The sequence below is a fragment of the Erithacus rubecula genome (genome assembly GCF_903797595.1).
Source record: "Erithacus rubecula genome assembly, chromosome: 14".
Lineage (NCBI taxonomy): Eukaryota > Metazoa > Chordata > Aves > Passeriformes > Muscicapidae > Erithacus > Erithacus rubecula.
Window position 1 is genome coordinate 18,667,305 of NC_136666.1, and position 27,150 is coordinate 18,694,454.

Below are 27,150 nucleotides of genomic sequence, written 5' to 3' on the forward strand. Positions count from 1 at the left end.
GGAAAGCAGAAGAATTTACAGAGAAGCAAGAACTCAGGGGAAAAAAAAAAAAACCACCAAAAGAATGGACAGTGCACTTGTGAAGTGTGAGCTGCAGGGGCACAGGCACATTTCCCTGTTTACACAAGGAATTAAGCAGAGCTGCTGCACATCACACAGCACCTTGTGAGAGCACTTACAGCCAGCTGCTGCTGGAGTGTTTTCACTTGGCTCTGGAGCAGTTCCACCTGCTGGCTGTGCCTCTTGGAGGGGATCCCAGTGGTGTAGGTCAGCTGGGACAGCCCATTGAGAGCCTGCTTCAGCCTCTCCACGTCGTTCAGCAGCTCTGTGATCTGCACAGGAACACACAGACAGCCCAGCAGGGCTCACTGCCATGCTCTGGGGCATTACTGCAGACACTCAGGGAGAATCTGACTTTCCTGACAGGCTGACACTGGGGTGTGTGAGGTACAGACCCTGCAGGGCAGCAGGGACAGAGGGGACTGAGGAAAGGGAGGATCTCAGGATATTCCAAACTTCTGGCAACAACAGTGAACTTTTAGAAGGCAAGTCAGGGATGCCCAACAAGCACAGCTCCACTGGAAGGAGGGGTTGGTATCCCCAAAAGCCTGAAGATTTAACAAGATTTAAATACTACACCATGTCCAGAATATGTAAGGGACTGGAAAAACTTTGCAAGCTCAGGACTCAAGCTGCTTTGGGCCAGCCCTGGGCACCTAAAGCTGAGCATAGAGAGGTGCTGGCACAGCCCAGCCCCTGAACAGCACCAGAGCTCACCTTGTTGTCCTTGGCTTCCACCTGCTTGGCAGACTCCTGGATCCTCTTCTGCAGGTCCATGATGGTTGTCAGTGACCTGTCACACCTCTCCTTCTGCTCCCTGATGTCCTGCTCGATGCTGCAGCTGCGCAGCTGCAGCTGCTCCTTCTCCTCCCTGAGGCTCAGCTGGCCCCTCCTGGCCTGCTCAGCCTCCTGGCACACCTGCTCGTACCTGAGCCTCATGCTGGCCAGGTGCCCAGCCATGCTGCTCACCTGGGCCTCCAGGGCACCCTTCATGGAGCTGAACTCTGCCCTGGCCACCTGCAGCTGGCTCTGCAGCTCTGCCACAGCCTGCTGGCTCAGCTGCAGCTGCTCCTGCAGCATCAGCACCTGCTGGCCCCTGGCTCTGTTCTCTGCCTCCTCCTGCTGCAGGCTGCACTTCACAGCAGAGATTTCTCCTTCCAGCCCTTCCTTCAGCTGGGTGTACTCCACCAGGGGCACCGAGGATTCCTTCAGCCCAGCCAGCTCCTGCTGCAGCTCCCTGACTTGGAGCATCTCCTTCCCATATTGTTCCTCCTTCCTGCTCAGGGCTTCCTGCAGCTCCTGCACCGTGTGACCCAGAGCCTCCCCCAGAGCCTCCACGTGCCCTGCCAGGACCTGCTGGCTCCCTGGCAGCTCCTGCTGCCCCTCCTGGCCCGTGTGTTTGCTCAGCAGAGCCCTCAGCTGCTGGTTGAGCTCCTGCATCCTGCTGGCACACAGCTGCTCCAGCTGGTGGGATTTCTCTGCCAGCACCTGGTTCTGCTGCAGGTCCTGCTGGATGGACACCACCCCGCTCCTGAGCTTCTCATTCTCCTCCCTGCACCTCTGGGCCTCCTCCTGGCTGTGCCTGCACCTCTGCTGCTGCTCCTGCAGCTGTGCCCTCAGTTCCTGCACTGTGGCCTCCCAGCTCTGCTCCCTGTCCTGCAAGGAGGCCACCGGGGTGTATTTGGATTTGATGCACTCCTGAATCGTGTCCAGCTCCTTCTTCTGGGCTTCAATCTCTGCATGCAGCTGCAGGATTTCATCCTGCCCCCTCTCCTGCTCTGCCCTGAGGGCAGCATTGCTCTCCTGCAGCTCCTGCACGTTTTTATTTAAACTATTTACTGTGCTCTCGTGATCTTTTAAGCTTATATACTCTGTTTGTAATTGGTTCTGTAAGACTTTCACCTTGTTTTTCAAAGCTCCATTTTCTTCAGTTACCCTCAGGAACTCTTGCTTTATCTCTCCAATTTTGCCCTTCAGATCTGACAGCTCCCCATTGGTTTTCTCCAGGGTGCTGTTCAGGACAGTTTTCACCTCCTCATGTGTGGTGGCCAGCACGTACTGATCCCTCAGGGTCTCCTTCAGCCCCGAGTTCTCAGCCAGCAGCTTCCCCACTTTGGCCTGCTCCTCATCACATTTCTTCTGAAGCTCAGCAAGCTGCTTTTCAAGCTCAATCCCATTGGATTTTAAAGCTTCCACCTCCTTCTTGTGCTGCTCTGGAGACAGGTACACAGCTTGGAAGTGGCTGATATTCTCATTTAAGGAGTTCTTCTCTGCCAGCAGCTTCTCAGCTTCTGCTTTGCTTTCATTGTACTTCTTTGTTATTTCAAAAAGCTTTTTTGTCAGGTCACCCACAGCCAGATCGTTTGTTTTCTTCAACTCCTCATGAATTTTTAAAGGCACATTCTGGCTTTTAATTTCAGTTTTTAGCATTTGGACTTGCTGCTTCAGCACCTTGTTATCAGCCTGCAATCTTTCAAGCTCCTTCTGCAGAGTCTCATTCTTGTGTGAGAGCTCAGCAATTGCCTTCCCCAGCTCCTCCTTCCTCTGCTCAAAGCCACTCCTCATCTGCTGGTGCTCCTCTGGCTTCACACTCTGAGCCAGCTGAGCTCTCTGACTCTCACACTCCCTCTGTAAAAGCCCCACCTCTGCCTGCAGCTTCTCCCTCTCCCCCTGCACCTCTGCCAACCTCCTTGCCTTCTCACTCACCTCGTTTGACAGCAAACTCTTCATGTTCTCAAACTGCTCTGTGCTCACAGACTGGGCCAGTTTGGCTGCAGTGTCTCTGAGCTGCCCTTCCAACTCTGTGACATCCCTGCCCCTTTTCTCTCTCTCCATCTCCAACTTCCCCAGCTCCTTCTGCAACTTCTTGTTCTCCTCCAGCAGCCTGCCCTCGTCCCTCTGGAACTCTGCCACCAGCAATTCGTTCTGCTTGATCTGGTTCCTGAGTTTCCCCACCTCAGCAGAGGCTCCCTCATACTTGCTTTTCATCTCCTGGAGCTGCTCCCTGAGCTCCTCTGTCACCTTGCTGCTTCCTGAGGCCACCTCGCTGGCCAGGTGGTCCTTGAGGGCGAGGAAGTGGCTCTGCATCTGCTTCACTTTGCCCTCAGACTCAAACATCCTCTTCTGCACCTCCTTCAGAGCATCCTCCAGCTGCCTCACCTGCCCATCACACTCTGCCTTGGTCCTCTGGCACTCAGAGGCCAGAGCCCTGCACTCTGAGCACTTCAGGGACAGCTCTCTCTGCAGCTTGCTGATCTCCTCCTTGGCTGCCCCAAAGCAGCTCCTCAGGCTCTCCAGATCCTTCTTCAAAATCTCCTTCTCTGAGCTGGGGGATTGGGTAGGCAGGGACAGCTCCAGGGGCCTCAGCATAGACCTGGACTGCAGGGAAACAGGCACAAAAAAATATAAAAGTTCACAGCTCTGACAGGTCACACACATCTGTTTATTACTTATTATTTCATATGGGAATTGCCACTATTTAATATGGGAACTGTCATTATTTAATATGGGAACTGTCACTATTTAACATGGGAACTGCCACTATTTAATATGGGGACTGTCATTATTTAACATGGAAACTGTCATTATTTAACATGGCAACTATCATTATTTAATATGGGAATTGCCACTATTTTAATCTTGGGACTGCCAAAAATCCAGTTGATCTGAGTATAACATATAGAAGAGATTTCTTTCTTTTTCTTAAAACCACACTAAGTTATTTTTGCCCCTGTTAGAGAACAGGTGTTTCAGCTTTTAACAGCAAAAATCTCAAAGTTCCACATTAGTGCTTCCCAGTCATGGAATGGTTTGGGTGGGATCTCAAATCCCATCCAGTTCCATCCCTGCCATGGCAGGGACACCTCCCACTGTCCCAGATTTCTCCAAGCCCCAGTGTCTAACCTGGCCTGGGACATTCCAGAGCTGCTCTGGGAATTCCCTCCCAGCCCCTCCCAGGGAACAATTCCTTCCCAACATCCCATGAAAACCCAGGGTGGGGCAGGTATCATGCATTCATTCCACTTCCCCTGTTCTGCATTCATATTTAATCACCCATCTGCTAGAACAAATTTAATTTATGAAGATACTGCTCCCATCCCACAAGTGTGTGAAAATAATGTGGTAAGGAATCAGAGCAGAGAATGTCATGGCAAACAGACCCTTCTTGCTGGGAAAAAGTGAGGAATGCAGTAATTTGGAATTCCAGAAGGGTTTGGGCTGGAAGGGGCCTTAAAGACCACCTCATTCCACCCCAAGGGGCTGCTGGACTTTGCTTGTACCCAAATTGTTGCTTGAAAAGGTTGATAGCTTGTCAGGGAATTATCATACAGCAGGCAGGGAAATTAAATCTCCAAATATTAGCTGAATTTAAATTAGACAAAGGTGATGGAGATGAATCCCCAGTTTGCAGAGTGGGTAAAACATGTTCAGGAGAGCTGAGACAGAGGCTCCCAGCATGTCCAGAGACACAGACAGGACTCTAGAGGGCACCCACAGCTAAAAACAAACAGGGAAAACAGGAATTCCTCAAAACCCCGTGCTCAGAAGCAAAGCTCAACAAACACACATTTACAAGCACATTTAGCTTTCCCAGCACAACTATCTCACAGCTCCTTCCAGTGGTAAAATATTTATTACCTGGGATTCCACTGCAAAGGCTTGGCCTTGTTTAAGCAATAAATCTTCTTTCCCTGGATTTTCAAAGCAAACAGTGTTTAGGCTCTGGTTAAAAACAGCAAGACAATCACAAGAACTCTGCTTTTCCTGCCCCCTGGGGTCACACCAGGCTGAAGGCTGTTTAAATCCTTGTCAATAAGGCAATTTCTGAGGAGCAGTGCTTTGGCAGGCTGGGATCTGGCCCTGCAGAGGGTCAGAGCTGCCCCTGCAGGGAAAGCATCCCCTGCTCTCCAAATATTTCATATCTGCCAGGAGCCCTCGTGTGACACCAGTGCCAGGCAGCTCCAGCTCCTGGAAAAGGGATCATTCTGATGCTTGGGTTTTAGTTTTTCTGTTTTTCAGAATCTCTGCTGCTTGTAACTCAAACTTCATGTTAGGTGTAAGTTCTCCTCACAGGGGAGTTGGACAAAATTCCTTTCTAGCTGGAGAATCAAGAAGTGATTCACACAAGGAAACCTCTGTGCTCCAACACCCCCATGCACAGCCAGCTTCAACAATTAACCTCAGCAATTAACTGTACTCACTGTTTCCAAAGGTACCTCCAGACCCAGCAGAGTCACCCTAAAAATCAAACAGCAAGGGACAAAAGTGAAGCTGAAAATTCATTTCAGGTTTCTGCTCTGTGTTAAACCAGGGTGGAGGGGCAGGGAAAGATTTTGCAATGAGAACCATTCAAGAGTTTCAGCAACTCCAAAAGCTGAATTATTTCCCACTGCAAATATCAATTGTTGTATCCCATTTCAAATCACTCAACTTACTTCATAACACTTGAGTTTAGCTCTGAGAGCTTCAATAGTCCTCAAACTCTCCTCCTGCTGCTTTTCCTTGGCAGTCAGCATTTTCTTCAGCTCATCTTTCTGAAAGAGAGGAGACCCACAGGAATGGACAGCTCTGTAACACCCCAAGGAACTTTTTTAAGAGTTGAGACAGAACTTCAACCAAGACCAGCACCAAAAGAATCCCTAATTCATTTATTTATTTATTTATTTTGCTTCTGGAGTTCTTCAAGATTGCTCCTGTACAGGAGGAGTCTTGAAGAATGAGTCAAGAAAATGCACCAACATAACCTGCTACTGTTCAATTAATTCATATTTGTTAGCCTTGCATCACTGAAATTCACTGCAAAATGCTGAATATTGCCAATGTGCTGAATATCCTGAATGTGCTTTAAAGCAGCCATGGCAATTCTGGGAATTATTGCAGCACCAGAAATGCTGTGAGGCTGCATGAACTGGTGCAGAGCAGCCAGGTTGCATTTTCAGGTAGGTTTTAAGTGATGTATTTAAAACTGCAGAGGGAATAAAAGAGAGAGAGCTGCTGCCCCTGCTCCCCAGAAACACCTGCAGGTCACACATCCTACCTCATTCTCAAGATCAGCTGCAAACATTTGCTCCTGCAAAAATAGCAACAACAAAGAATCCCCCCAAATCATTTCCTCAGTGATGTTTAAGGGGCTCACACAATTCAGAGATAAATCCACCCCAGTTTCTAATGCTGCCACTCCCAATTTCCATCCAGGTTTATGGCTCTGGTTTCTGTTTCTCTGGCCAGGGTGTTTGACAGGACAATGTCTGGAAATTGGAATATCTCCTCTTTTCCAGCTCAGACACCACTGAGGCTTTTCAGATGTTTGCTGAAATTGGGAAGTGACTATTGAGAATTTTGTTTATAAAGGCAATGCTTAAAGCAGGAGTTCAGACAAGCCAGTGTCTGCAATAAAAAAATATTCTTTCTATCCAGGGGCTGCATTTAGGAGAAGCTGCATAAATGTTCCTATAAAAATACAGCAAATAAACAGATTCCACAAAGCAAAAACAACAAAATAAACCTCTTTATATTTTCTTTTTATTGGTGACACTTAGACCTCAAAAAAGAGGGAAACTTTTTAAAAATCAACATTTCAAATTTGGGTGAGAAACTGTGAAAACCTTTGTTTTCTTGCCAGCTGAAGATATATTTTTTTCTTTGCGTTTCCACTTCCAGCAACAGCTGGAAAATCAGCTGCTGACAAAGCCCTGCACATTCCACCTGCATTTAATGCAGAGACTTGGGCAGTTTTTCTTGTACTGAGTTGGTTTTTGTATGTTTTCAGTATTAAAAAAAAGTCTAAAGTTTTATTCTAAATTTTTTAAAATAGTTTCTAGTAATAAGGTTTCTTTTTATAGCATTTCAATTTAAGCCTGTTTTAACTTCCTCCTAATCCCATCTCACAAAAAAAAAAAAAAAAAAAAAATTTCCAACTAATAAACCAAAGGCACTAGAAAGAGCAAAGGCTTTTCCAGCAGGAATGAGTGGCACACATGGCAGCAATTCCCAGCAATTCCCAGTTCCACCTGCTTTTCCAGTTTTTTCCAGGCTGTTTTACCTCACTCAGCTGCAGCTGCAAGCCACTGATTCTGTCCAGCAGCATCCTCTGCTCCTCCTGCACTTCCCTCACTCGATCTTTCAAACCTTGGTTTTCCAGCTCCAAATCCTTGCCAAGTAAAAGATGGAATTAAAAAATAAAAATAAAGACACTGAACCAACAGATTGAACAGCTACTGGTGAGTGCAAGCCCTGCCTAGACTATTAAATGCTGCAATGACATGGGAATATTGGTGCTGCTTAGGAGAACCATTGTGACACTGATTATTTTTAGTGGGAGAAATGGTAATTAACATTCTTGAGAACGTTAAAAAAATAAATCCTCCTCATTTGCAAGTGATTTCACTGCAGAGGCAGGAGGGTAAGAGGTAGGAAAGGACAGGAGAGGGCACTTGGAACTGTTCACTGGGATCAGAGCCAGCCTGTGCTGCTGCTGCTGCCTGGGCTCTGTTCATCCAATCCTGCAGCCCCCTCCCCACCCTGCAGCCCCCTCCCCACCCCTGGGCTCTGTTACCCATCCCTGTGCCCCCTCCCCACCCCTGAGCTCTGTTACCCAGCCCTGTGCCCCCTCCCCACCCTGCAGCCCCCTCCCCACCCCTGGGCTCTGTTTGTCCATCCCTGTGCCCCCTCTCCACCCTGCAGCCCCCTCCCCACCCCTGGGCTCTGTTCCTCCATCCCTGTGCCCCCTCCCCACCCCCTGGGCTCTGTTACCCATCCCTGTGCCCCCTCCCCACCCTGCAGCCCCCTCCCCACCCCCTGGGCTCTGTTACACAGCCCTGTGCCCCCTCCCCACCTGCTCCCCCTCCCCACCCACCTGCCTGCTGGGCTCCTCCTGGCCCTGGGGCAGCTCCTGCTGTGCTCCAGAGCCCCTGGCCCAGCTCTGGGACCCTCTGGGGACCTGTCAGAGCAGAGAACATTCCATCACCTGCACCCCCAGAGCCCCACCTGCCCCCCCCCCCCCCCCCTCCCCAGTACCTGCTGCTCTGCCTGCCCCCTCCTCAGGCTGTCTCTTCCTGAAAAACACAACAACAGCAGCCAGTCACAAATTCAGGTTCAGGGAGCAAAGCCACACATCAGCTGAGTCCATCCCTCCCACCCTGGCAGGGCAAAAAACAGCTCACAATTCATCAAACATGGGAGCCCCACAAGGTTTTCTGTAAAATAAAGGTTGTTTTATTTCTATAAAATAAAAACTATTTATTTCTGTAAAATAAAAACTATTTATTTCTATAAGATAAAAACTATTTATTTCTATAAGATAAAAACTATTTATTTCTATATATGAAAAGGTTATTTACTTCTATAAGATAAAAACTATTTCTGCAAGATAAAGGTTATTTATTGCTATAAGATAAAAACTATTTCCATAAAATAAAAACTATTTATTTCTATAAGATAAAGACTATTTATTTCTGTAAGATAAAGGCTACTTATGTTTATAAAATAAAAATTATTTCTTTCTATATGATAGAAGTTATTTATCTCTATAAAATAAAGGCTATTTATTCCTATAAAGGCAATTTATTTCTATAAAATAAAAACTATTTATTTCTATATGATAAGGGGTATTTATTTCTAGAAAATAAAGGCTATTTATTTCTAAATGATAGAAGTCATTTATCTCTAAACAATAAAAGCTATTTATTTCTATAAAATTTAGACTGTTTATATAAATACAGGTAAATAACTCCCATGATCAATACTGTTGAGGCACCAGAGCCTGCAACCCCCTTAAAGGCTTTGATAAACCCCAACCCCAAAAGCTGCTTTTCCTTTCCTTTTTCCCTTCCCTTTCCTTCCCTTTTTCCTTTCCTTTCCCTCTCCTTTCCCCTTTCCTTTCCTTTCCCCTTTCCTATTTATTTCCCTTTCCTTTCCCTTCCCTTTTTCCTTTCCTGTTTCCTTCCCTTTCCTTTTCATTTCCCTTTCCCCTTTCATTTCCCTTTCCATTTCCCTTTCTCTTTTCATTTCCCTTTCCCTTTTCCTTTTCATTTCCCTTTTCCTTTCCATTTCCCTTTCCCTTTCCCTTTTCCTTTTCATTTCCCTTTCCCTTCTCATTTCCCTTTCCCTTCTCATTTCCCTTTCCCTTCTCATTTCCCTTTTCCTTTCCCTTTTCCTTTTCATTTCCCTTTTCCTTTTCATTTCCCTTTCCCTTTTCCTTTTCATTTCCCTTTCCCTTTTCATTTCCCTTTCCCTTTCCATTCCCCTTCCCCTTCCCAGCCCACCCCAAGTGCCCAGAGGGGCAGAGCTCCCTCCTGAGCAGCTCCTGAGCCGCAGGGACACAGTCCCAGCCCAGGGCAGGTGCTCCCACCTGTGCAGGAGCCCTGCAGGGCAGTTTTGATCAGAGCCAGGATGTCAGTGCTGTCCCCAATCCTGGCATAGTAGGCAGAGTCATGGCCAAGGCCGTCGGTGGCAGCAGCATCAGCCCCGTTGGTGAGCAGCACCTGCACAGCGTCCCTGCAGCCATACTCACAGCCCAGCATCAGGGCAGTCCTGGGGACACAGGGGGACAACCCAAACTATCCCAGAGGGAAACAGGGACCTCCCCAGACACGCCAGGAACACCCCAAATCCACCTGGGAAACACCAGAATCCACCCAAAACTTCCCAAAGTTCTCCCAGGACAGCCCAAAATCCATTGGGTTCACACCAAATCCACCTGGGAAACACCAAAATCCACCCAGAACTTCCCAAAGTTCTCCCAGGACAGCCCAAAATCCATTGGGTTCACACCAAATCCACCTGGGAAACACCAAAATCCACACAGAACTTCCCAAAGTTCCCCCAGGACAGCCCAAAATCCATTGGGTTCACACCAAAATCCACCCAAAACTTCCAAAACTCCCCCAAAAACACCCCAAAATCCATTGGGTTCACACCAAAATCCACCCAAAACTTCCAAAACTCCCCCAAAAACTCTCCAAAATCCATTGGGTTCACCCCAAAATTCTCCCAGGACATCCCAAAATCCATTGGGTTCACCCCAAATCCACCTGGGAAACACCAAAATCCACCCGAAACTTCCCAAAGTTCTCCCAGGACAGCCCAAAATCCACTGGGTTCACTCCAACATCTACCCAAAACTTCCAAAACTCCCCCAAAAACACCCCAAAATCCATTGGGTTCACACCAAAATTCCCCCAGGAAACCCCAAAATCCACCCAAAACTTCCCAAAATCCCCCCAGGACACCCCAAAATCCCCTCAAAACTTCTCAAAACTCCCCCAAAACACCCCCAAACTGCCCCAGGACACCCCCAAACTGCCCAGGGCAGCTGACCTGCCCTGCTTGTCCCTGGCATTGACATCAGCCCCCCTGTCGAGCAGCAGCTGGCACAGCGCCGGGCGGCACATCTGGGTGGCCAGAACCAGGGGGGTCCTGCCATCCTGGGGGGACAGGGACAGGATGGGGACAGGGGGCACAGGGACAGGATGGGGACAGGGGACAGGATGGGGAGACAGGGGACAGGATGGGGACAGGGGGCACAGGGACAGGATGGGGACAGGGGACAGGATGGGGACACAGGGGACAGGATGGGGACACAGGGGACAGGATGGGGACAGGATGGGGACACAGGGACAGCTCTCACCCCATCCCTGGAGTTGACAGCAGCACCGTGGTCACAGAGCAGCTGGATGCTGGCAGAGCAGTCAGACATGGCTGGGGAGAGAGAGGGACAGGGTGACACACAGCAGGGACACAGTGACACACAGCAGGGACACAGTGACACTGAGAGCAGGGACACAGGGGTGACACTGAGCACTGAGAGAAGGGACAGGGTGACACACAGCAGGGACACAGTGACACTGAGAGCAGGGACACAGGGGTGACACTGAGAGCAGGGACACAGGGGTGACACTGAGAGCAGGGACACAGGGGTGACACTGAGCACTGAGAGAAGGGACAGGGTGACACACAGCAGGGACACAGTGACACTGAGAGCAGGGACACAGGGGTGACACAGAGCAGGGACACAGGGGTGACACACAGCAGGGACACAGGGGTAAATGCATCAATTAAATCTTCATTTCCACACAGTCACCAGCCAGGCAAACCCCTTCACCTGCATCATGAAGAGCAGTTCTTCCCTGGAGATCCACATTCTCTGTTGGACAGTTGTACTGTTAAAATAAATAACCCCAGTCAGCAATCAGAACCCAGCTGCATTCACAACATCAGGTGTCTGAGGTTTGAATTAAAGCAATCAAGTGTGATTTAAATAAAAATTATGCACAATCCATTAGAATTTTCACAGATAATGAGCTTTTATATCATGGAGGCATGCATCGAATAAAAGTTTAAAAGAACCCATTAAAAATAACAACCAAAAAAAAAAAAAATTCACACAAACCTAAGACAACCCTCCAACACTTTCATTAATGAGAGTTTGTGGCTATAAATGCCCAGTTTTGAAGCAAACACTGCTCTGGAGCAGCCAGAGTCACAATTTCTAAACTGCATCCAGACAGGGAACAGCAGCCTTTAAAAGACACTCTGCCCCATTTCCAAGAATCACAAATTGATTTGATAGCCTATGCAAATATTTTTTAAAAAAAGTTATTTTCTTTATTTTAGCCTTTTTTCAGTCCCAACCTGTTAATTAACACAAAAAGGTTCTTTTTTAAAAAAAGAACCTGATGGGTTAAGAAAGAAATCCCATGTCCCAGTTTGGAGTCAGGGCATTTGCAGCCACTTTCCCCCCAGCACAGGAGCTGCACCCCAGTACCTGCAGGAGCTTCTGCAAGCACAGAGCATGGCCATACTTGGCAGCCAAGTGCAGGGCATTCCTGCCTGCAAAAAGAGAGAACAGCAGCTCAGGGATTGCCTGGGGAACCCTGAAAATATTCCCAGTTTGAGGTGAGCAGCTCCTGTCCCCCAGAGCTGCCTGTGCTGTGACATCCCCCTGCAAAGGATGAGTTTAATTGTGGAATTAATCTCAAAATACTGCAGCTGACTCCACACAAGCTTTTAATAAATAACTTGGCCCCCTCCTCTTATCTCTAAGTTTTCTTGTTTTCAGCTTCATATTAAACATGTAAAATTCTGAGGCAACAAGCTGAAAATCAGCAGCTGTTTTTAACTCTCTTCCATAAGATCTTACACAAACTCTGTTATCAAACAGGGAAATGTGGAAGGTCCAGATGAGCTCTGAGTGCCCAAGGCACACAAACACCTCCCACAACATTCCACTGCAATCTCACCTTGAGTTCATGTAAAACTGTTCTTACCCTGCTGTTCTCACCCAGAAATGCACCTCACCAGTGAGTCTGGAGCAATTATAACAACTACAAATCTATAATCTATCTATAATAATTATAAATTAACAACTGCAGCAGCACCAACCCACATTCCTTAAGTTCTGCTGCACTCATGAATTCCACCAGTTTCCTCAAGACCAGCAACAATCCACACAAATAATTTGCTTTTTTCCAGCTACAGAAAGAAGGAAGAGCTACCCTGTGGCTGAGTTTAACTTTATTGAGATGAAACCCAGCTGAGAGCATTTCCAGCTGCCCTGGGCCCACCTGCAGCATCAGTGGCTGTGATATCAACCCCATGCACCAGGATGGTGTTCAAGCAGTCCAGGTTCCCCTTGGAGGCTACAACGTGGAATCTAAACAAAGGAGAAGAGACCTTGCTCAGGCACAGCTGGTTTGCACACAAAAATGAAAATACTGGCCAGGAAAGGCAACAGCTGCATAAGGGAAGTGTTCCAGAGGGCAGCTCTGGACAGCACCCAAAATTAAGGATTCTGCAAATATTGCTTCAAGGAACAAGGCAGCTTTCCTGAGAAACAATCATTATTTGCCTGGATCAGTGAACCAGGTGAAATACCAGCATGGTTCCAGTTTCTCTTTAATATCCAAACCCCAGAGCAAGCCTTTAAACACTGATCTTCATGCAAGTGAAGACTGATTGAGAATTTCCCATTGCAGCTCACATAGATGAGTTACAGATTCCTGCACTCCAAACAGCCTCCAGAGCAGCAGGAAGATGATTTTGAGCAGCTTCCCACCTCCCCTGCCCAGCCCTGAAGCCACTCACGCAGATCTCCCTTCCACATCCAGCTTGGTGGGGCTGACCCCCTTCTTGGCCAGGATGGATGAAAGCTTCTCCACATCTCCCCTCTCAGCTGCCTTCATCAGCCTGTCATCATGCTTGCTCCAGTCTGGGTTCAGCTGCAGAAGCAGAGCAGGGAGTTACAGCTGGGACCCACAGAATGGGACACAACCAAAGCCCCCCTGCTGTACAAGCAGGCTGTAGCCAGGATGTTTGGGGTTCTTTGTGCAGCATCCCTGCCACTTTGTTTTGGTAGTGAATGTGCAGAGCTCTGGGACAGCCACTTTGGGATCAAACCTCTTTGGTTTTCCTTGTTCTGTTCCAGTTTGTGTAGAAACACACCCCAGCTCGTGGCTTTTCCTGGCTGTGCCAGGCTGGGTCATACATTAGCTAAGTGTGATATTCAAGGGAAGAGCATCTAGTGAGCTGCAGAAGAAGGAAATATTCAAAGCTGATAGTTTTGAATTCCTGCAGAGGAAGCCCGAGTCAGTTATAAATAGACCACCACCCACCCAGCCCCAGACAGTCTCACCCCCACTCCTCTCCTGTTTACTCCAAATTCAGCATTTCAGGCCCCAGGCCAAGCTCCCACCCCAAAATGCAGAGCTTGTTCTCTCCCCTGCCAAAGCATCCCTGGGAATGGCTCAGGGCTTTTCAGGAAACTGCTCTGGGGCACAAACCTCACATCCAGGCTGGACACTGATGGCTTGATGTTCCAGGAGCTTGGAACAGAAGAACAAGGCTTCCAGAGGAGCATTATACTCAAAATAATTTGGAGTATTGTAACTCCAAATGGGAGGATAACATTTAAATCTAACTCTGCACAGCAGAATTTCCTGGCAAGGGTGAGACACAAGCAGCCTGTGCGTGCAGGGAGTTACTTTTCACACGGGTCAGAAATTCTTCAAAGCACAAAGAACATGAAACCAGGTAACCTCAGCCCAGGGTTTGTTTGAGAAAAAGAGGGTACACAAAAAAAGAGCACCCCCAAAAATCCACTGCCACCATCTGCATCGATTTGTACAGGGCAGCTGCACTCATGCTCAGGCAGAGGGGACCCCACCAATCCATACAAACATCTCCCAGGGGTCAGGGGGTGACCCCACACTGCTCAGGGGTACCCAGCACAAGAAACAATGGCCAGGAACTAAAATACAAGAATTTCCACCTCAGCATGAGGAAGAGTTTCTTTCCACAGAGGGGAGAGCCCTGGAGCAGCTGCCCAGGGAGGGGCTGGGGTCCCCCTCTCTGGACACATCCCAAGCCCACCTGGACACTCCTGTGTCACCTGCCCCAGGTGACCCCAGGCTGGAGCATCTCCAGCCCCAACAACTCTGGGTGATGATCTTGGCTCTGCTTTCCCACAAGAAACAAGATTACAGTAATCACCAAGGCTCAGCATCAGCTCCCCCTGCTAACAGTGACAGGAGTAATAAAAATAGAGCACTAATGAACTTAGCAGCAGTGCTGGCTGGCTGAGGTGCTGCACTGACTCATCAATCAATTAACACATCCATTAGCCTGAAAGCCAAGGCAGCCTGGCCTGGGAAGCCACTGCATGGTGGCATCAGCAGTGCCACGTCCCTGCCCAGCTTGGGCAATGCCACCCCCCTTCCAGGCTCAGATTTATGTCAAACACTTGGGGACTGTGCACACACAGCACCAAACTCTGTGCTCCCCAAACTCTCCTGGGGTGTTCACACTGAGGATTGCTGGGTTGTACCTCTGCACTGATACCTGCCAGCAAAACACACCCAAAACTACAGAAAATCCTCCCAAATCCTCCCCAGCCAGTCCTCACTCCCATTTCATAAAAGTTCTGATTAATAGAAGCATTACTTAAACAAACCCAAATTAATCCATCACCTTCATATTTTCCTCCTTTGTAACACTTCAGTAAGTTGCACCCCCAGCCTTGTACCAAGTTTAAAAGGGGCTGGAGGCACAGGACACAGGGAATGGCCCCCAGTACAGAGGGCAGGGCTGGGTGGGATTTTGGGAGGGAATTTCTGGCTGGGAATTCCAAGCTGTGGCTGCCCTGGATCCCTGGCACTGCTGAACATTGGGTTTGAGCAGCCTGGGACAGTGGAAAGTGTCCCTGCCACGGCAGGGGATGGGATGGGATGAGCTTTAAGATCCCTCCCAACCCAAACCATTCCACGATTAAATAATTAAACATTTAACAAACGCATTTCACACTTAGGGCAAATTCCTGGCAGGAGGAGCTGCTAAGGAGACACAACACACATGAATTGACAGAAGCACCACACAACCCTCCCACAACCCAGGCTGCTCACACTCCCACAGCTGGAAATTGCTGCTCGATACCTACAGAGTCTGGCTGCACAGGAGAACCAACAAATCACACTGAGCTCACAGCTGGGGCTGCTGTCAACCCAGCCCAGCTCCTGGTGAGGTGCAGCTCCTGTGCATCCTTCACTGGGCTCTGCTGCCCATCCTCAGCATCCCCTGCATCCTCACCAGCCCAGGCTGTGCTGCAGGGGGGCTGTGCTGCAGGGGGGCTGTGCCTGCAGGGGGGCTGTGCTGCAGGGGGGCTGTGCCTGCAGGGGGGCTGTGCTGCAGGGGGGCTGTGCTGCAGTGATACAGCCCAGGCTGTGCTGCAGGGGGCTGTGCTGCAGGGGAGCTGTGCTGCAGGGGAGCTGTGCTGCAGGGGAGCTGTGCTGCAGTGGTACAGCCCATCAGCCCAGGCTGTGCTGCAGGGGGGCTGTGCCTGCAGGGGGGCTGTGCTGCAGGGGGGCTGTGCTGCAGTGATACAGCCCATCAGCCCAGGCTGTGCTGCAGGGGGGCTGTGCTGCAGGGGGGCTGTGCCTGCAGAGGGGCTGTGCTGCAGGGGGGCTGTGCCTGCAGGGGGGCTGTGCCTGCAGGGGGGCTGTGCTGCAGGGGGCTGTGCTGCAGGGGGGCTGTGCTGCAGTGATACAGCCCAGGCTGTGCTGCAGGGGGCTGTGCTGCAGGGGAGCTGTGCTGCAGGGGGGCTGTGCTGCAGTGGTACAGCCCATCAGCCCAGGCTGTGCTGCAGGGGGGCTGTGCCTGCAGGGGGGCTGTGCTGCAGGGGGGCTGTGCTGCAGGGGGGCTGTGCTGCAGTGATACAGCCCAGGCTGTGCTGCAGGGGGGCTGTGCTGCAGGGGGGCTGTGCCTGCAGTGATACAGCCCAGGCTGTGCTGCAGGGGGGCTGTGCTGCAGGGGGGCTGTGCCTGCAGGGGGGCTGTGCTGCAGGGGGGCTGTGCCTGCAGGGGGGCTGTGCTGCAGGGGGGCTGTGCTGCAGTGATACAGCCCATCAGCCCAGGCTGTGCTGCAGGGGGGCTGTGCTGCAGTGGTACAGCCCATCAGCCCAGGTTGTGCTCGACAGCAGCCGGGCTATTAACACATTCCTGGAGTGCCCCGGGCCTGAGTCAGCCCAGAGTGAACTCCGGGCACAGACACGTCCCCTGCACAGGGCAGGGGCTGTTCTCGAAAATAAACACACTGCTGGTGTTTGCCACGGCAGGGGGGAGGGACACAGCAGCACGGGGAACAGCCCAGGAATGAAACACCTCAACAGCACCCCAACAACAGCCCAACAACACCCCAAAAACAGCCCAGGAATGAAACACCTCAACAGCACCCCAACAACAGCCCAACAACAGCCCAGGAATGAAACACCTCAACAGCACCCCAACAACACCCCAAAAACAGCCCAGGAATGAAACACCCCCAAAACACCCCAGGAATGAAGCACCTCAACAGCACCTCAACAGCACCCCAACAGCACCCCAACAACAGCCCAGGAATGAAACAACCCCCAAAACACCCCAACAACAGCCCAACAACACCCCAACAACAGCCCAGGAATGAAACACCTCAACAGCAGCCCAACAACAGCCCAGGAATGAAACACCTCAACAGCACCCCAACAACAGCCCAACAACACCCCCAAAACAGCCCAGGAATGAAACACCCCCAAAACACCCCAGGAATGAAACACCTCAACAGCACCCCAACAACAGCCCAACAGCACCCCAACAACAGCCCAGGGATGAAACACCTCAACAGCACCCCAACAACAGCCCAGCACTAAAACACCCCAAAACCACCCCAGGAATCAAACACCCCAAAAACACCCCAGGAATGAAACCCCCCAGGAATGAAACACCCCAAAAACAACCCAACAACACCCCAAAACCAGCCCCAGGAATGAAACACCCCAACACCAACCCAGGAATGAAACACCCCAACAACAGCCCAACAACAGCCCAAAACCAGCCCCAGGAATGAAACACCCCAACACCAACCCAGGAATGAAACACCCCAACAACAGCCCAACAACAGCCCAACACTAAAACACCCCCAAAACACCCCAACAACACCCCAACAACAAAACACCCCAACAACACCCCAGCAATGAAACACCCCAAGAATGAAACATCCCAAAAACACCCCATGAATTAAACACCCCAACAACAACCCAGGAATGAAACATCCCCAACAACACCCCAGCAATGAAACACCCCAAAAACACCCCAACAGCAGCCCAGCACTAAAACACCCCAGGAATGAAACACCCCAACAACAGCCCAACACTAAAACACCCCCAAAACACCCCAACAACACCCCAACAACAAAACACCCCAACAACACCCCAGCAATGAAACACCCCAAAAACACCCCATGAATTAAACACCCCAACAACAGCCCAACAACAACCCAGGAATGAAACATCCCCAACAACACCCCAGCACTGAAACAACACCCCAACAACACCCCAGCACTGAAATACTCCCTGCAGGAATTTTTAAATACTCCCTGCAGGAATTTTTTCCCCCCATAACCAGACTCAGACTCAGGCTCAGACTGTGGAGCAGATGGAATGCATGATCCTATTTTGACAGAAATGTAACCCATTTTAAATTAGAAAACACACATGCCTCTGCTGTAAAAAAATTTCTCCTTTTACAGCACTGAAACCCTTCCTGAATAAAAGCTGGTTTCAGCTTACTGCTGCTGCCAGTCTGTCTCCCAACATGTGAAAGGAGAGGAGTCACAGAGGCTGTGAAAACATTAAATAGACAGCACAATGATTAACAGGAGGGAGATGGAGAATCCCCTTTCAGGAGTTTAAATTTAAATGGAGATCTCCCAAGTGCCACATTTAGAGGAGTAGGTCAACAAGACAAGCAATGCACTGTTTTGTCTGCAGGAGAGAAAGCTGGTGCTGGGCCAGGAAAACCACTTACACAGCCTGGAGGACACACACCAGGGGCTGCAAACAACCTAATAAATGGATCTCAGCAGAGAATTTTAAAATCACTCGCTCAGATCTGGGCAAATTCTCTCATTCCCAGCAAGTTGTGAACTATCCCCCATCCCCTGTGAGCAGCAGCCTTTGCCCCACAGCACCAACATTCCCCAGAGAATGTTCCAAGACCTCTCTGCAATTAGCATCCATGTGACAAAGCCACTCCAAAAAAGTGCAGTGACTGTGTTGTCTTCTGACCACAACCAAGTCTGTCTCCTCAAGCTAAAAATGGCTTTTTTTATGGGGAGGGAATAAATACACCTCCCTAAGTGTCAGCAACAGAAAAGCTCCACTTCACCAAATCCAGTTTGGTGAGAAATGTAGGTAATGCTGGGGCTTCCAGGTGTGCAGTGTGCTCCAGAATGTTCAGAATATCCAAAGGTTTTCCTCGTCTCCATCTGCCTGCAGACATTGCCTGAGCTGCACCCACCCTGCAGCCCCTTTGTGCTGCAGATCCTCCAGATTTAGGATTGCTGAGCCACATTCCCCAGCCCTGCCCAGCTCCAAACCCCTCAGATCAAACCTTCTTCTTCTGAATGCAGAGAGCCCAGACTTACACAGAGTAAACAAAGTGCACTAATTCAGACTTTTTCTCCAAAATTAAGACCAGAAGCATCATGAGACCCCAGCAGGACACACAGACATTCCCAGCAGAGAGACAGAACAAACCCCCTGCTCCAAAGGTGACAAACATCCTGCACTGCAAGAATTGATGCCCCAGTCACTCCTCAGTGCAGCTCTGAGCATCCAGCACCTGCTGCTAAAAAACTGCACAGCTCCAGAGCACGGAGTGACAGGGAAGGGACAATGGCCTCACTGAAACAGAGGGGCTTTGGGATGGTCTGGGGGAAATCCTTCCCTTTTAGGGTGGGCACAGGCTGCCCAGAGCAGCTGTGATCCCTGGCAGAGCCCAAAGCCAGGCTGGATTTGGTGTGGATCACCTCTGGATGAGCTCCAAGGTCACCCAGCCCAGCTCAGCAACACCAGCTGTAAATGCAGCAGCTCCTGAGCCCTCCCAAGGAGCTGGGGTGAGGCTGTGAGAGCCAGCCCAGCTCCTGTCCCTGCAGGCCAGGCTGGCATTGCAGGGGACAAAAGCACACAGCAGAGCACAGAGCTCTGGGGACACTGCAGCATGTCCCACTCTGGGGTCTCTCCTCTGCCCCAGATCACCCCAGAGGGACATGAGGTGCTTCAAACCCTGGTTCTCCCTGAAGCAGCCCAAGAGAGATTGCTGGAGATGGTTTTCTCTTGTTTCAGGGATTGTTTATTGTTTATTATCTCAGGGACTTTTTGCCTGGCCAGCAGGGTCTGCCCAGCCTGGCATCCATGGTGGGATCTGCCTGCTGAAGGCAGGGCTGATCTTAGTTTGTACTACCTATTACATGTTTACAAAACTTTCCCAATACAATTTCATCAAATAGTCCAGCCCTGACCCCATCCAATCTAAAAGTGCCAACGTGTCACCCAACATGTGTGACATGGAGAAGAAGGAGGAAAAGGTGTCCACCCCCCCAAATTCTCCATCTTGGCCACGTGTCCCTTATCATAAACATTCCAAAAATCCTATTTATCTATGTTCTGAAGGTCTGATTTACACTTTACTAATTCTGGTGGCTTGTTTCCATTCCCTCTGGGTTTGCAATTTCCCCCAGGGGTTGGACACCAGGGTCTCACTCAGGGGTCTGAGACCCTCGCCAGGGGGGTTTTGAGACCCCCAAGGAGGCCAGGGGCACACCCTGGGCTCCCACACCAGCACAGCTCACACACCCCCAGTGATTCCACAGCACCCCAGGAGAGGCTGGAAGGGACTGAAATCCCAGCCAGTGCCACCCCTGCCATGGCAGGGACACCTCCACTGCCCCAACCCCACTGCCAGGGACCAGGGGATGCCCCTGACCAGCAGGAATCCCCCCAAATTCAATCCAAACCAGCCATTTCAGGCTCACACATCCAGCAGGTCACACACTTTGAGCCCCTGCTCTTTCTCCAGAGGGCAGAGTGCATTTGTCATCAGAAGCAGCTGTGGCAGACACACCCTGCCCTCTCAGTGGCACCAAGTGACAAATGCTTTCCAAGCCCTTTGAATTGCTCTAAAGCTGCACGGGCAGAATGGAAAGGTAAGTCTGAAAACTGTTTTTTAAAAATGTTCCCCAGGTGCAGCTTCCCCTGCAGTGCAGAGGCATTTCACTAATCCCACCTCTCCTGAGGAATTTGGCTTACCTGGAAAAATCTCCATATCCTGGGTTAAACCCCACTGGGGTGAGCACAAATGGCATTTGATATTTTACAAGCACATTTTCCTTCCCAGGACATGCCTGTCTCCAGGTGTAAGTGTGGGGTTTAGTCTGTGCAAGGGAAACCCAGACAAACACAGGGCTCTTGTTCCAGGCAGCACTTTGTGTCAGCACCTCATTCACCAAAATATCAGAATAAAAAAGCCATTGAGGGCCACAGAGTGGGCAAGGCTCAGTGCAAACTGGGATCAAAACCAGCTCTGGTTTGGTGAAAACACTGCTGCCAAAATCTCACCTTAGATGTGTGTTTAAATGAATGCAGTCTGGCATGAATGCAGGTAAGTGTCCTAAACCTGCTCAAAGCAAGCAACTAAATCCCTCACAAACATTCCTGATTCTATCCTGAAGGTATTCCCCCCCAAATCAGCACAAGATAAATTTATTAAAAATCAAGAAACAATTCAAATCGACTTTAGCTCTGTTACATGTAAAAAAAAATCCTCTCAAAAATCAACATTTCCCCCTAAAAGGAGCGAGATCCCTCACAGCAGTGCCAGTTCCTCTCTTCCAAACAAAAACCCACCACAGGAGCTCAGAGGCCACACTGGAAGTGTCAAAGGATTCTGCTAGAGCCCCTGCAGGAGGCAAAGCTGCCTCAAAGGAACAAAAACAGTCCCAGTTTTGTTCTGAAACAACTTTCCCACGTCTCATGGCCAACACACAACTCCAGAGCACTTTCTAGAAAAACCAGCCTCAGACTGCCTTGGGCACCAATAAAAGTGATCAGAGCACCTGGGGCACTCAGGGCACAAAGAATTGGCATTTCCAAACTCTGCCAAGGACATTTTGGGTACCTGGGGCACTCAGGGCACAAAGAATTGGCATTTCCAAACTCTGCTGAGACATTTCAGGTACCTGGGGCACTCATAGCACAAAGAATTGACATTTCCAAACTCTGCTGAGACATTTCAGGTACCTGGGGCACTCAGGGCACAAAGAATAGACATTTCCAAACTCTGCTAAGAACATTTTGGGTACCTGGGGCACTCAGGGCACAAAGAACTGGCATTTCCAAACTCTGCTGAGACATTTCAGGTACCTGGGGCACTCAGGGCACAAAGAATTGGCATTTCCAAACTCTGCTGAGGATATTTCAGGTACCTGGGGCACTCAGGGCACACAGCAGTGGCATTTCCAGACTCTGTTAAGGACATTCCAGAGCAGCTGGAGCCAGACCCTCACACTCAAAGAGCTCCAGACCCTTCTGGATGCAGGGGCCCTGCAAGCCCAGCTCCTGCTGCAGCCTGGCTTCACCCCACAGGTGCCCAGGGGAAATATTTCCCCTTTAAAGAGGCAGAACAGGAGCAGGGTCAGAGTCCAGCTGCCTGTGCTGCCAGTGGGAGCAGCTCCTGCCTTCCCAGGCACTGCATTAGCTGGAATTTCTGAGCTCTCAGGCAAGGCCCCATTGATTTGTGTACTTGCATTTATTAAATCACCAGGGGATATCAGGGGTGATGAAACCTGACATGGCTGTTGCATGCAGCACACAGTGAAAGGAGGAATAAACCCCATGGTCAGCCACCAGTGATGAAAACAGCATCAGCCTCAGATGCCCAAGCATGTGCTTGCTTATATTAATATTTAAATACTGACAAAGTACTCCCTAAGTTGCTTCTGCAGGAAAGGTCACATGAACTCCAAACAGCTTTGCAAAGAGCTTATCTGTGCAATTATGTCTGCAAATCAACCCAGAATATTGAACTCCCAGGCCCACACTGAACCTCCACTCTTTTAAATATTTTTAATTGCTACATTCCAAAGTGATAAAGCATTAATGCTCCTTTCTATGGAGCCTGAAAATTACAATGCACCTGTAAACAGGCTGCACCACAAATTGCCCCTTCAGCTTCACCCCAAACATCACACAAACAACCTCTAATTCCAGTTAACTAAATGCAAGTGAATCACAAAGAGATTTTTCCCCAAGAACAAACACATTAGAACGAGGCTGAATAAAGCTTCCTGGAACCAAAGCTGCTGCAAGGAACAGCCCCAGCCAGGCCAGGAATGCCATTGGAATATTGCAGTGCTGGGGATGCCACAGAGTCACCTCAGGGGAGGGGAAAACTGCTCCAGCCAGCAGCAGCAAGGCTGGAAAAAATTCTGCTGATGGGTGAGGGCAGTGGGATCAGCCTGGCTGACAGACTGGCCTGTCACTGAGAGCCTTGCTGGTGTGCAAACCCCACTGTGTAAACCCCCCTGTGTGCAAACCCAAACCCTTGTGTGCAAATCCCCTGTGTAAACCCCCCTTGTGCAAACCCAAACCCCCCTGTGTGCAAATCCCCTGTGTAAACCCCCCTTGTGCAAACCCAAACCCCCCTGTGTGCAAATCCCCTGTGTAAACCCCCCTTGTGCAAACCCAAACCCCTGTGTGCAAACCCAAACCCCCCTGTGCCCCCAGCACCACCAGCTCCTTCTGCAATGACCATGAACCTTTAAACTGGGCTATCAAACTCCTGTTTTTCACTTCACCCCTTCAGCTATCAATGTGTTTTTGACAGCACACTGGGGGTACAAATCACTGTTAAGATCCATGCTGGGGCACATCCAGCAAGAAGGTGCTGCTGGTGGATTATCAGCAGATTCAAGCAGCATCAGAAGAAAATGGGTGAGCCCAGGGGAGGTGCTGGCTGCTCTCTCTGCTGCTGACAGGGAACAAGATGTCTCAGGGTGTCCTGGGTCACCCCACAAAGCTCCACTCCTTCCCCAGAGGAAAACTCACCACTTAACAGAGCTGGGCAGCATGCACAGGGAAAGGATGTTGACACAACCTTGAAGAAGTGCAGAGCTTGTTCAGATATTCATTATTAACAATCACAGCTCATCACACCAGGGCAAGTGCTCAGGTGTCCCTTTGTTCCTTGCACAATGGTTTCTGCTAATTACACGGCAGGTTTGGTTTCTCTTAATTAAACAAAACCCAGCACCACTTTTCCCAGAGGAGAAAGGACTGGGAGGAGTTTCCCCACATGGTTTTGGGTCTGCTCATCATCTGCTCAAAGCAGAGAACTCTGAATTTCCCAGTAGCTCCAGGTGCCCCTTCCCTAAATTCCCCTCATCACAAGGACAGCAAGGTTAAAACCCACCTGAGGAGAGAACACACCTGAGACTGAGCAGAGCCTCCCCCCAGCTGTCTGCCCAGAGGTGCAGCAATAAGCCAGAGCTCACCACTGAAAGTTCATTTTTGCACAGGTCTGAGCCAGAGACAACTTTGCAGAACAAACCAACCCTTCCCAACTGCCTGCTCAAGAGACACCAACCTGTGAGAACCTCATTTCTAACTCTAACCCAAATTTCTAACTCAATTTTAAGACATTTCCTGATCACAATGCAGGTCCCAAAAAATTTAGGGTGTCATGATGTATTCTGGAATCTCAGCAGTGGCAGCTGCTGCAGTCCCAGTGGGGTGGAGTACATTAATTAAGATTTTTCCTGTAAGTGCTGGTGAATGAGGCACCTGCTCTGACCTTTGTGCCCCACATCCAACTTTCCAGCCTGCCCTCCTGCTAACGACAGGCATTTGTCTCACTATGCAGAGCTCTGAACAGGCTGCTCAGATGATTTTCCAAGCAGCTGGAGTTGGCAAAACCAGGGAATTCCACTTTCAGGCAGTGGGTAATCACGGAATTGGTAATACCTGACACGGTTTTTACTTTCTGCTGCTTTTTGTGGCTCCCCTCCGTGACAAATCAGTAATAAAGCCCTTCCCAACACGTAACTACTACCTGCACCTGGAGGAAACTTCCCAAAGCAGGCTGGATTAGGTTCCCTCCACCCCCAGGAAATGGCACTGGGGAGAGAGGGATGGGTTTGTCCCACAGGCAGCCCTTGTGCACTCCTTTCAGCAGGATGTCTGAAGCTGCTGCTGGCAGGGCTCCCACCCCATCCCTGCTTCCAGCAGGAGAACAGAGACCTGGCTTCATCCCCCTGCAAACACCCACCCCAGGGATGGATCTGTCCCCCCCACAAAGATTAAAACTCACATTTGATGAGATGATGCAGTGATCACACCGCCAAGCTATGTAATAAATAAGTTTGCTATGGACAAAAATCTCTGTTTTTACAGGATCTTGCTGAAAGCAATTTCCCTTCACGTTATTTTAGAGTAACCACAGCTCTCAAAGGCATTAAAGTGCCCAAAGCTCCTCTGAAGAGAAGGTTTACTGGACGTGAAAAATCTCCATGCCTATTCAAAACCAAACACAGGTGCTGTCACTCTTTGTTTGCATTTAATTATTGGGCTAATTTGAGAATAACAAACAGCTCTAAAGTACAGGGCAGCTAATGAACACGGAGCAGTGCCAGCCCACACATGACAAATGCTCATAACAGCGCCATGAATCACCATGAATCCGCGGATGGGATGGGATGGATCTGTCACTGCCAGGGAGTGCTGGCAGCACTTTAGGATTTTAGACAGCCAATATCTCAAAGGACAGCTGATAAAACCAGTGTCTCGTATTCACCTCCCTGTCCCGCTATTCCACAGGGGTGGATTTACTGAACAGGCACAATAAAAGATGATTTAACGAGCGAAGCAATTTCCAGACGCGGCTTTCTCCAGTTACAAACACCTCCTCCCTCCCTCAACAAAAGTCAACCGCGGGGATGAATGAAATAAAAATAAAGACTAAGAAAGCCAGTAAGAGCCAGCCAAAACCAGCCTAAAGTTTGGGAGGCGGAGAAGAAGAGAAGTGCACTATCTCAGAGGTGCATTTGCAGAGGTTGTGCCTGGCATTCCAGCCGGGATGATCAGCGCTCGCAGCTGCCTGCCCGCCAGCCTCGCCAATTTTCCGCCTTTCCTAAGCAATCCCTCCTTAGAAGCGCCACGTTCGTTCCGAGCACAGAGCCCGCTGCTGCCCGTGCCCCGCACACGGCTCCCGAGCCTCCTGGGGTGCAAAAAGCGTTAATGAGCGCGTTAATTGGGAAGCAGCAGCCAGGCAGGTAAGCAGCTGGGCAGCCGGAGCGAGCGGCAAGCGAGGGCAGCCCGTGCCAGGCTCTGCTTCCCCGGGTTATCCCCGCTCCTCGGGGAACCGGGACCCCCGAGCTCTGCCCCCAGGAGCCGGGACCGGGAGCCGGGACCCCCGAGCTCTGCCCGCCGGGAGCCGCGACCGGGAGCCGGGACCCCCGAGCTCTGCCCCCCAGGAGCCAGGACCGGGAGCCGGGACCCCCGAGCTCTGCCCCCAGGAGCCGGGACCCCCGAGCTCTGCCCGCTGGGAGCCGGGACCCCCGAGCTCTGCCCGCCGGGAACCGGGACCCCCGAGCTCTGCCCGCCGGGAGCCGCGACCGGGAGCCGGGACCCCCGAGCTCTGCCCCCCAGGAGCCGGGACCGGGAGCCGGGACCCCCGAGCTCTGCCCCCCAGGAGCCGGGACCCCCAAGCTCTGCCCCCCAGGAGCCGGGACCCCCGTTCCCCGCCCCTCCAAACTCCGGGACCCCGTGTTCTGTTCCTCCAAACGCCGAGACCCTCGTGTTCCGCCCCTCTTCAAACCGGGACCACCGTTCTCCGCCCTTCCAGCAGCCGGGACCCCCGTTCTCCGCCCCTCCAAACTTCGGGACCCCCGTTCTCCGCCCCTCCAAACTCTAGGACCCCCGATCTCCGCCCCTCCAAACTCCGGGACCCCCGATCTCCGCCCCTCCAAACTTCGGGATCCCCGTTCTTCGCCCTTCCGAATACCGGGACCCCCGCGCTCTGCCCCACCCCGGGAACCCTCGCGGGGGTCCTGCCTCGGCACCCACCGCGCTGCCCCCGATCACCGCTTCATGTTTCTTCAGGCGGGACTTGAGGCTCTTCATGGCGCGGCCGCGGGCGGGGGGCGCGCACCGGCCCCGTCGCGCTCCCGCCGCCGCCACGGCCGGGACGCGCCGGTCGCGCCCCGCCCACCCCCAACCGCAGCCAATGGCCGCCCGCCCTCGCGGGAGCCGCGGCCAATCAGCGAGCGGGGCGGGGCGGAGGGGAGGGACTTCCTCGCGTCGGAGGGGCGCTGGCCGGCGGAGCCGCCCGGCCGGCAGGGGGCGCGCTGCGGCGGGGCAGGCGCGCGGGGCGGCGCTCTGGACCCCGGCGGCCCCTCAGGGCACCATCGAGAGGGCGGGGCTGCGGCTGCGATAAGAACGGGGAAAAGCGCCGGGAAAAGCACCGGGACAGGCGAACTCGGTGCCGGGGAACCCGCCTCCGTCACTCTCGGTGTCTGAGCAGGAAGCTCGGAGCCGTCCCATTTGCAGCGGGCGATACGAACCAATGGCGCCGTGCAAACAGTCCCTGTACTACACACATCTGAGCACAAAGGAGTGAAGAGGTCACACAGCAGAGGCCCGAGCTGGCCATAGGCAGCATTTTAAACAATTAACTCCAGCCTCGGCACGAGCGTGTCCAAATTTGAGTTCAGTTTTGCTCATCCCAGCTCTTA

At 51.1% G+C, this 27,150-nt stretch overlaps 1 protein-coding gene across 1 annotated transcript in view; it reads right to left on the reverse strand.

The window, feature by feature from the left end:
* Positions 1-26,641, reverse strand: part of UACA (uveal autoantigen with coiled-coil domains and ankyrin repeats) — a 178,774-nt gene extending 152,133 nt beyond the window's left edge. The window contains exons 1-16 of the mRNA XM_079317591.1: positions 26,483-26,641; positions 13,144-13,277; positions 12,624-12,712; positions 11,825-11,889; positions 11,162-11,219; positions 10,688-10,758; positions 10,378-10,484; positions 9,410-9,591; positions 8,077-8,114; positions 7,103-7,210; positions 6,098-6,130; positions 5,496-5,594; positions 5,262-5,298; positions 4,699-4,751; positions 778-3,438; positions 180-332 (exon numbers count right to left, since the gene is read on the reverse strand). Coding sequence (XP_079173717.1) covers positions 180-332; positions 778-3,438; positions 4,699-4,751; positions 5,262-5,298; positions 5,496-5,594; positions 6,098-6,130; positions 7,103-7,210; positions 8,077-8,114; positions 9,410-9,591; positions 10,378-10,484; positions 10,688-10,758; positions 11,162-11,219; positions 11,825-11,889; positions 12,624-12,712; positions 13,144-13,277; positions 26,483-26,539 — 3,945 coding nt within the window. The 5' untranslated portion in view covers positions 26,540-26,641. The remainder of the gene's footprint in view (positions 1-179; positions 333-777; positions 3,439-4,698; positions 4,752-5,261; positions 5,299-5,495; positions 5,595-6,097; positions 6,131-7,102; positions 7,211-8,076; positions 8,115-9,409; positions 9,592-10,377; positions 10,485-10,687; positions 10,759-11,161; positions 11,220-11,824; positions 11,890-12,623; positions 12,713-13,143; positions 13,278-26,482) is intronic.
* Positions 26,642-27,150: the final 509 nt, after the last annotated feature.